This window comes from Trichechus manatus, unplaced genomic scaffold (assembly GCF_000243295.1).
Source record: "Trichechus manatus latirostris isolate Lorelei unplaced genomic scaffold, TriManLat1.0 scaffold00080, whole genome shotgun sequence".
Lineage (NCBI taxonomy): Eukaryota > Metazoa > Chordata > Mammalia > Sirenia > Trichechidae > Trichechus > Trichechus manatus.
This window is the reverse complement of record NW_004444016.1, coordinates 1,564,023-1,574,756: the sequence shown is the minus strand read 5'-3', so window position 1 is coordinate 1,574,756 and position 10,734 is coordinate 1,564,023. Positions and strand designations below refer to the sequence as shown.

The 10,734-nt window shown below is 41.5% G+C and overlaps 1 protein-coding gene across 9 annotated transcripts in view; it reads left to right on the top strand.

Moving 5' to 3' along the window:
* The window catches only part of PRPSAP2 (phosphoribosyl pyrophosphate synthetase associated protein 2), an 89,910-nt gene extending 80,204 nt beyond the window's left edge, over window positions 1–9,706 (top strand). For 4 of the 9 annotated variants that reach the window (XM_023735538.1, XM_023735537.1, XM_023735540.1 and 1 more), the window contains one exon: window positions 7,201–7,359. In XM_023735538.1, the coding sequence (XP_023591306.1) occupies window positions 7,201–7,359 (159 nt within the window). Of the gene's footprint in view, window positions 1–7,200 lie in introns of all 9 variants that reach the window. The other 5 variants (XM_023735534.1, XM_004380994.2, XM_023735535.1 and 2 more) reach the window with 4 other exon arrangements.
* The last annotated feature ends 1,028 nt before the right edge of the window (window positions 9,707–10,734 follow it).

Genomic DNA, 10,734 nt, shown 5'->3' with positions numbered 1-10,734 from the left:
ATCCATTCTGTCACTTTCCGTCTCTTTATGGGTACATTGAGACCATTTACATTCAGTGTAATTATTGATAGATCTGAGTTTGTTGCTGTCAGTTTGTATTCCTTTTTTTTGTGGTGCTGACGTTTTCTTTGTTCTTCTTACTCTCCTGTGCTGAGTTACTTTTGTTTGTGGATTTTTTCTTCATTTCTTTTGTTTTTGGAGGTTTTGTTTCTGCTGAGACTTTGTTTTTCCTCTTTATTTTTATGAGTATGTTCGTTCACTTTCTTTGTGGTTACCATGAATTTTACTCTTCCTAAATTTGAAGCACTCTAGTATTACTTGGTATCGCCTTGCCTTCCTCTCCATTAGAAAGTTCTATACCTACACCGTTTATTCCCTCTTTTATTGTTCTGATGTTATTGTGATTTACAGATTAACTGCTCTGATTTCCTATAGTATTTCTTTTGGTTTTGGATAGTCCTTGAGAGTTCATTTCCTAGATTGGTATCTGGCTGGTACGATCTTGCATCCTAGATTCAGCCTGTGAGCTGAAGTTGGTTCTTCTTAGATCGAAGGATTCCCTTTAATAATTCTTGTAAGTTTGGTTTGGTTTTTACATATTCCCTTAATTTCTGTTTATCTGGAAGTGTCCTAGAGAGTTCATTTCCTAGATTGGTATCTGGCTGGTACGATCTTGCATCCTAGATTCAGCCTGTGAGCTGAAGTTGGTTCTTCTCAGATCGAAGGATTCCCTTTAATAATTCTTGTAAGTTTGGTTTGGTTTTTACATATTCCCTTAATTTCTGTTTATCTGGAAGTGTCCTAATCTCACCACCATATTTGAACGAGAGTTTTGCAGGATATATTATTCTTGGCTGGCAATTTTTTTCTTTCAAGGTTTTATGTATGTCATCCCATTGCCTTCTTTCCTGCATGGTTTCTGCCGAATAATCTAAGCTTAGTCTTAGTGTTTCTCCTCTGTATGTGACTTCTTGTTTTTCATGAACTGCTCTCGGGATTCTTCGTTAGTCTTTGGTTTTAGCTAGTGTAATTATGATATGCCTTGGTGATTTTCTTTTGGGGTCTGTCCTATATGGGGCTTGTTTAGCTTCTTGGATGGCCAGCTTTTCATCTTTCATGATATTGGGGAAGTTTTCTGTCAGCAATCCTTCAGTGATCCTCTCTGTGTCTTCTGTTTTCTCTCCTTGTTCTGGAACTCCAACCACTCTCAGATTTTTTATTTTGATTGTATCCCAGATAATTCTCAGGGTCTCTTCATTTTCCTTCGTTCTTTTTTCTGATTTTTCCTCAAACAGAGTTGTATCCAAGTGTTTGTCTTCACTTCTGCTGATCCTGTCTTCCACCGTTTCAAATCTGCTCCTCAGCCCTTCTATGACACTGTCCATTTCTGAAATCTTGTTGTTTATCTTTTGGATTTCTAATTGTTTTTGTATAATTTCTAGTTGTGAATTTATTTTGGCATTTTGTTCCTGCATTATGTTCCTGAATTCTTCCATTTTTTTTTGTCTGTATTTTCCACGAATTTGTCTGCCTTTTCCATGAATTTGTCTATTTTTTCCACATACTTGTCTGCTTTTTGCTTCAACTCTTTGATAATTCTGAGTATTAGAGATTTGAATTCCCTGTCAGGTAGTTCTAGTGCCTTTTCTTCCACTGGAAAATCATCTGGTGTTTTGTTTTGGATCCCTACTGCAACCATACTGCCCTGTTCTTGTAAATGTTTTGATAGTCTGCTGTCTTTGGGGCATTCAGTAGTTATTTTTCTCGTTTATGGATTGTAGATTTGTTTGTTTTTTTTTTTTTAATATGGCTATGTCTGAGCAAGTGGGCTGTGTGTTCTTTGTTGTTCACTCGTCTGTGGGCACGATACTTTCTGCCTCCTTCTCCAAATGACAGGATCAGTCGCTCAGATATGGTACAGCAGGGCAGGTCTAGCTGAAGAAGTGTTACTGGGACAGGTTGTTTGTGGCGCTTACTACAGCTACCAGGGTGGGTCGGTAATTACGCAGAGTAGGCCTTGCCTGTGCTTCTTGGTAGTGTGATGTTAAGTGCACGGTGCTGGTAGGCAGGATGGAGGGGGGAGATTGTGATGTGTGGAGCTAAAATGGATATGGGAGAGAGGAGAGGGGAACAGGAGCCAGAAACATACAAGCAAAGAAAAAAGAGTGTTAGGGAAGCTTGCCCTTGGAGTGGAGAGATGAGAGAGTTATGAATTGGAGAAAAACAAAAAGGGGAAGAAGAAGAAAAAAAAGAATCAATAAATAGAAACTAGAAATAAAAAAGAACAGCGAAGCTCCCAGGGATCCCACTGGTGCGGTTACAAGATCTGGGGAGGTTGTTCCCAGGTGTTGAAGTACAGCCTGGCTAGGAGGTTTAGAGGTATTCAGTGACAGAAATCCAGGGGACAGGAAGAGAAGGAGGGTATAGAGAGCTGAGAAACTGAGTAATGAAGAAAGACAAAAATAGGGAAAAGAAAACAAAAGAAATTAAAAAAAAAAAAAAAGAAATGTCCCCCAAAAAACCGTGAAGAAGAAATGACCTCAGGGATCCCTCTGCACATCTGTGCAAGCTGAGGGTGTAGGTCCCAAGCTGCGTAGCACTGCCTTGCCAGAACAGGCTCCCAACTCGAGAAAAGAGAAGGAAAACAAACAATTCAAAACAAAGAAACAAAAGCTCCAGGATCCCACCAGCGTGGCAGGACAGACTGGGAAGCAGTTCCACACTCGACCGGGGCTCCGCAGCCCCTTAGGAAGAAACAAAGATGGCATATAGAGCCAGGTATTTGAGCAAAAGGAGGGGGAGGTGGTGAGAGGTAAGGAAGAAATCAAAAGGAGTGGAAAAAAGCAACACGAGTAGCCAGCAAATGACACTCAGGGAGTTGGCCAGTGCAGGCAGGTGGAATCCATGCAGCTGGTGCTTCCCGGCGAAGAGACTGTGGCCATGGGAAGCAGAGGAGGCCAAGTGGGGGGTGAAGAAGGGTGGGGGTGGGAAAGTGTATATCGGCAATTACTGGTTGTTCTGTCTCCTGCTGCAAGCTCTGTGAAGCTGCTTTCTCGTATCCCCTATTTGCTGGTCTCTGATGGGAGTCCAGGATGTTGGCTCTGCGCTGCGTTAGCTGATGGGGACCTTTGCATGAACCTCTCCTCGCTTTCTGTTCTCTGTCAGTTTCTCGCTCCATTTGGTGCTTGGCTGAGTTCTTTATCTTTTCATTTGATGTTTTAGGGTTTCAGGATTGCTGTTTTCTCTGTTTGGCTTAGTTTTTCAGATCTTTGCTGGGGAGGGATGGTGTGGTGCTTCTGCCTAGAGCGCCATGTTGCCAGAAGTCCCTCACTTAGTATAATTTTTTAAAATGTTATTTATTTTTGTTGAGAATATACATAGCAAATTTGTACCAATCCAACAGTTTCTACATGTACCATTTAGTGACATTGATTACATTCTTCAAGTTGTGCAGCCATGCTCACCCTCCTTTTCTGAGTTGTTCCTCCTTTATTAACATAACTTCACTGTCCCCTAAGGTTCCTATCTAATCTTTTGAGTTGCTGTTGTCAGTTTGATCCCATAGAGATAGTTCTTAAAAGAGCATAATGCTCAAGGCAGACATTTTTTACTAGTTAAACTAAACTTTTGTTTGGTTTTAAAAACACTTCAGGGGATATTTTTGGTTTAAGGTTTAAAGATTATCTCGGGGCAGTAGTTTCAAGTGTTCTTCCAACCTTCATGGTTCCAGGAAGTCTGGAGTCCATGAGAATTGGAACTTCTGCATTTTTTCTCTTTTGATCAGGGTTCTTCTATGGAATCTTTGATCACAATGTTCAGTAAAGGTAGCTGGGCACTATCCAGTTCTGGTATCATGGCAAAGGAGGCAGTTATTCATAAAGGCAATTAGCCACATATTCCATATCCTCCTGCTATTCCTTACTCTTCTTCCTCTGTTGTTCCTGGTGAAAAGAGACCAGTTGGATGACTGTTTGCAAGCTTTTAAGATCCTAGGCACTATGCAGTGAACTAGGAGGTAGAACAGAAGCTCTAAACACATTATTAGGTCAATTAACTGGGATGTCCCATGAAACCATGACCCTAAACCTCCAAACCAAGAAACCAAATCCCAGAAGGTGTTTGGTTATACATAAGCAGTGTCAGCAGCTACTCTTTTGTGTGTGTGTGTCATTGTTGTATATGTATCTATCTATCACACAACTTGCCAGTTCAACTTCTGACAGGCGTACAACCTATTGACAGGAATTACAATAATTGGCTGTGCAACCCTACCCTTAATCAGTGTGATTATTTCCATCACCGCTAACCCTCCTCTTCCCCCATCCCTCCTACCCCTGGTAACCACTAATAAACTTTGTTCTCTGTGCATATGCCTTTTCTTGTCTTTTTATATAAGTGAGGTCATACAATATTTGTCCTTTTGTGATTGACTTATTTCTCTCAGCATGATGTCTTCCAGCTCCATCCATATTGTAGCATGTATTAAGACTTCATTTCTCGGACTCACTGATTTTAAAACATACTGTACAGCTACGGTAATCAAAACAGCCTGGTACCGGTATAACAATAGACACATAGACCAATGGAATAAAATTAAGAGTCCAGAAGTAAACCCACACATCTGTGGTCACTTGATTTTTGGCAAGGGTGCTAAGTCCATTGACTAGAGGAAGAAGAGGCTCTTTAATAAACAGTGCTGGGAAGATTCTGTTTCCACATGCAGAAAAATGATGTAGGATCCATGCCTCATGCCATACACAAAACCAAATTCAAAGTAGATTAAGGACCTAAATGTGAAAAGTAAAACCATTAAATTCTTAGAAGAAAAAGCAGTAGCAACACTGTCGGGCTAGTTTTTAACAGTGGATTATCTAATATAATAACAAAAGCACAAACAGCAAAAGACAAATGGGATCTCATAAAAATTAAAAACTTTTTGGTCATCAAAAAACTTCACCCAGGGGAAAAAAAATCACTTCATTTCTCCTACTGACTGAGTAGTATTCCATTGTAAGTATGTACCACATTTTGTTTATCCATTTATCCATTGGTGAGTATTTAGGTTTCCACCTTTTGGCTATTGTGAATAGTGCTGCAGTGAACATTGGTGTACAAGTCTCTTTTTGAGTCTCTGCTTTCAAGTCTTTTGGCTATATACCTAGGAGTGGAATTGCTGGGTCATATGGTAGTTCTATTTTTAGTTTTTTGAGAAACCACCACAATTTTCCACAGCAGCTGTACCACCAGCAATTGGTAAGGGTTCTAGTTTTTCCACATCCTCCCCAACATTTGTTATTTTCTGTTTTTTTTAAATTTTCACCATCCTAGTAGGAGTGAAATGATACCTCATTGTGGTTTTAATCTGCTACTCTCTGATGACTAACACTATGAGTTGGAATCAACTTGACAGCAACGGGTTGTTTTGGGTTGATGGCTAATGATGCTGAGCATCTTTTCATGTGTTTGGCAGCCATTCGTATATCTTCTTTGGTGAGGTGTCTGTTCAGGTTCTTTGCCCATTTTATGATTGGGTTATTTGTATTTTTGTGGTTGTTGAAGTTTTATATTTATTTTGATTATTAGATTCTTATCGGATATATTGTTGTTGTTAGGTGCTGTTGAGTTGGTTCCGACTCATAGCGACCCTGTGTACAACAGAACGAAACATTGCCCAGTCCTGTGCCATTTTCACAATCGTCATTATACTTGAGCCCATTGTTACAGCCACTGTGTCAGTCCATCTCACTGAGGGTCGTCTTCTTTTTTGCTGACCCTCTACTTTACCAAGCATAATGTCCTTTTCCAGGGACTGATCCCTTCTGATAACATGTCCAAAATATGTGAGAAGTCTCGCCATCCTCGTTTTTGAGGAGCATTCTGGCTGTGCTTCTTGAAGACAGATTTGTTTATTTTTTGGCAGTCCCTGGTGTATTCAGTATTCTTCGCCAACACCATCATTCAAAGGCATCAATTCTTCGGTCTTACTTACTCATTGTTCAGCTTTCACATGCATATGAGGCAATTGAAACACTATGGTTTGGGTCAGGTGCAATATGTTTTCCAAAGATACTCTCCCAGTCGGTAGCTTGTCTTTTCACTTTTTTGGTAAAGTCGTTTGATGAACAAATTTTTTAATTTTTATGAGGTCCCATTTTTTTTTGCTGTTTGTGCTTTTGTTATTTATTATATTAGGTAATCCATTGTTAAAAGATAGGCCTGACAGCTTTGCCCTGCTTTTTCTTCTAAGAATTTTATGGTTTTAGTTTTCACATTTAGATCCTTAATCCACTTTGAATTTGTTTTTGAGTATGGTGTGAGGTATATATCCTGTGTTGTTTTTCTGCATATGGAAATCCATTTTTCCCAGCACCATTTATAGAAGAGACTCTTCTTTCCCCGTCCAATGGACTTAGTTAGCATCCTTATCAAAAATCAGGTGACCATAAATGTGTGGGTTTATTTCTGGACTCTCAATTCTGTTCCACTGGTCTGTGTATCTATTGTTATGTCAGTACCAGGCTGTTTTGATTACTGTAGCTATTTAGTATGTTTTAGAAATCAGGAAATGTGAGTCCTCCTACTTTGTTCTTTCAGCATTGCTTTAGCTGTTCTGAGCCTCTTGCCATTCCGTATAAAGTTGAGGACTTAGCATAATATTTTTGAAGTTCATCCATGTTGTAGCATGCATTAATGTTTCATTTCTTTTTATGGCTGAGTAATACTTCTCTGTATGGATAAACTACATTTTGTTTATGCATTTATCTGTTGAAGAATATCTGGGTTGTGAACTACGCTGCTATGAGCCTTGTATGAGGATTTGTGTGGGCGTTTTTTTTTCATTTCTCTTGGGTATGTACGTAGGAATAGAATGCTGGGTCAGATGGAACTCTGTGTTTAACCATTTGAGGAATTGCCAGGCTGTTTTCCAATGTGGCTGCACCATTTTACATTTTCACCGGCAGTGTCTGAGGGTTCTGATTTCTCCATGTTCTCACCAACACTGTCTTTTTTACTGTAGCCATCCTAGTGGATATGAAATTATCAGATTTTATCTAACAAGCGCAGGTAGCTTTCACATTGACTGAAAACACTGTTGAAGGTACAGTAGACCCACTATCCTCCCATCACGTAGAACCTCAGATCAAATCAAGATGCTGCAGTCTTTCTGATATTCTTTGTTTTCTTTCTCTTCATCCACAGGTGGTGGTTACCAACACAATTCCACATGAAATCCAGAAACTCCAGTGTCCCAAAATTAAAACTGTGGATATCAGTATGATCCTTTCAGAAGCCATCCGTCGGATTCACAATGGAGAGTCTATGTCCTACCTTTTCAGAAATATAGGTTTAGACGACTGAACAGCTTCCCTTTTTTAGAACCCCCAAGGGCCAAACTGGAACTGCACGGAGAAGACCGTGGACTGCAATGGATTATGCTTGACTTTGCTTATTTCACAGGAGCCATTTTGTTTTCCCCCAATACCCTTTCTTCTTGTTAATTCTTATGAAGATAGACTAACTTTTTAAGTGGGTTTGGGTGTTTGTGAGTTTTTTGGGGGCAATTTTTAGAAAAGAAAAACTTTATTCTCCTGTTAAAGTAAGTTAAGAGCTGCTTGTTTTTGTTTAGCTATTTAAAAGATAACACTTAGAATAAGATTTTTAAGCTCACAGCCTTTTTCCAAAGTTGCTTGAGCCCAAGTGCTGAATATTCATAAAATAAAATGGTCTACCGTATGATACCTGCAGTTGAAAAGTCAAAAAGATTATACTGTTGAATCTAGTAAATGACATTTTTAGAAATGCTTTTATAGATGAGCATATGAAATAATGTGATCATATTTATTTTCTGGAACAAGAGAAGGAATAAAACTTTGTCATGTGTACATGTATGTTTTTAAACTTTGTGTTCTGGCAGTTTTATAACTACAATAAAGTGTCAGTGAATTAACATGCTGTGGATATAGGAATGTTCAATGACTTGTAAATTTTCCCTTCTGCAACTTTTAGGGGAGACAGTAGACACTACCTCGTAGGGATGTAATATTTCCTGTCTCAACTATCTGTCAAAGACCCTGAAAGTTCATGATGCATAGTAGTTTGAGGTAGGAGAGGGGGCTAAGTCCCCCAGACGCGAGGTGTGTCAGGCAGTAGGTCACTGAGCTGGAGCGTGAGCTGGACGTCTGTTTCTTAGCTTGGCTTTGTTCTCTGCTCCTCATCCAGCAGTACAGCAATTCTCAAAACATCTTATGGGGGGATTAGATGCCAGAGGGGAGTCATGAAGGCCAGGCGATGTGACCCTTGTCGGTGTCACAGGTCTAAGTATTGCCTGTGTTTTTTCTACCTCAGAGCCTCTGTCAGACGAGGCTTCTGTAGCACACTGGGGCCCCAGGAATTAGGCCAGCGTGTTCTCCTACCAAGAGCACATGATGGCAGCCCTGTTAAGACTTGCTCACGAAGAAAGGATTGAGTTTCTTAAAGAAAAAGTAAACCTTTACTTTCTGCTTGTCTATCCCAGACTCGAGTAAAATGGCAGTTGATTTAGCACAGAATGAAGATTAGCCACTGAAGAGAGGTGTGGGAGCCATGGCTCTGCTTCCAGAGGCTGCCTCCTAGCTGTGCCAGCTGTCAGGGTGTCGGTGCTGGCAAGGCTGTGGAAGTCTAGCTCCTCTCCATGCACTCCACCACGTTTCACTTCTGAGAAAATGGTGCAGAGAAAAGGATTTCCCACGCCGAAGTTTTCAAAACCGGTTCATGATAGAGCCATTTACTTTGAAAACATACATTCTCTTTGAGAACCTATTTCTGGAAATAGGAACTTTAGTTCCTCACAAATGTGCTTAGTAATTATGACAGTGACAGCTCCTCTTGGTGCAGCTTTGTCAATAGCTTGTCTTCCTTCAGCCATTGCCACATGAAAGGAAGGGCTTTGGAAACAAGGTTTTCCTTCTAGCCTGTGCCCGTGGGACCCTCAATAATCCTGTGAAATAAACTGGAGAAGCTTCAGCAGCTGTTCTCACATGTGACTCTTGACTGTGTTTGTCTTCCTTTCTGCACCATCTGATGCTATGAGCATTTTCTGTTATAGCTGACAGTTGATGAAGTCACCCTGGAGTTTCTCTTTAAGACCCCTTCAAGATAAGTGACAAGTACCTGCTGAGCCATCACAGAGGCTCTGTGGACGGGCTGCAGGGCAGCGGCCTCCCTGAAGTTAAGGAGTGAAAATGTTGCACAACTGGACAGGAGGAGATGGGCTCTGCTGCAGAATCCATTTCTGAGAAAACATCATCTTGAGTACACTCAGTAGGAAGTTTCCTCAGTGGCTGTGTCCTCCATGGGCTTTCTTGATATGTTGTCCTTTATGAAGAAAAAAACTTACAGAAGAGAAGCGAATGAAAAAGATGTGTAACAGGAGTGTTTTCCTCTGGAAAATGAGCTTGTGGTGAAGCCAGGACCGTTCTAATTCACGAGTATTGAATGTACAGTGCTATCCCTGGAAGGACCTAGAAACTATGGGGATAGATACGCAGGCACCCCGTAGGGACAGAGATGGAGCAGCTGTTCTGGATGGGGACCAGGAAAGAAAACGAGAGATTGACCTTGAAGAAAAAATGATTCTGATGGAGAACAGAGCAGGCTGAGGTTTCCAAGCAGAAGGACTCTTCAGGCAATAGTGCAGGGTGTGCTGGGTGGAGCAGGAGAATGAAGGTGATGAAGGGAGATGGAGGTAGGCCTGAGGGGAGAGGTCCTGGAAGGCAAGTGTAGCATGTTGGACTCTGTGGTCCACGGGAGTACACAGTGGAAAGGAAGTCTCTTACCCAAGCCCCTCAGTCCCCCAGTTCCCCTCCCAAAGGCAGCCACTGGCTCCAGCTTTTTGTATATTGCTGGCTTTCCCTCAGAGAAGCCCTGTTTGCCTTCTAAACTCCTGTCTCTGCTTATTGGCTGGAGACATGTGGAGCTGAACCTAGGAATTCTGTGATAGAAAAAAGCCTGATAGTTTACAGTTTTTATTGTGATGTCATCACAGACAAATGTGGGTTAAAACAGTGCTTTCAGGGCTCCAAGAACACAGGATGGTGTCCCCACTGGGCATGAGTGAATGGAGGGATGAACACAGAACACTCTTCATTAATTTGCTTACTGTTATTCATCGTTCCTTCACAGCCTTCAAGGTCCTGCCACCCACCATGGCTAGGATTCAGAATGAAGCTTCCCACTTCCCAGCCCAATGCTCTTTCCTGCCATCCCACGCATATCCTGACTAAATATCTCACCACTCCATGACATGGGGTGTATGGTGGAGCTGGGAGAGTACCTAGGCATTTCTCAAAGGCTTTGGCTTGGCTTCTTTGTGAATCTTGATCTGAATCCGAAGATTGTTGAGTGGCCAACCTGCCTGCCAGGCTTTGGGTGGTGGTACGTGTGCCTAAGAATTTCAGGTTGGCCCACTGCTGTGGAAACAACTACTAATGAAGGCTACCACTGATGAAGCTCTTACTGCACACAGGCCCTGTCATGGCCTTTGATCTCACTGCCCTGGGTCCTTGCAGCGACCCTGTCTCATGTACCAGGAAACTGGCCCAGAGGCCAAGTTCTTTCCCACTGGCCAGTGTCAGGATTTGAACCCATGTCTGTGTAATCCCAGAGCTAACCCCTTTTCCTTTGATACCATGTGTCAACCAAATACCCCATGATGGCCATGTCCTTCTGCACATGTATGGAAATAATCACCCTTAT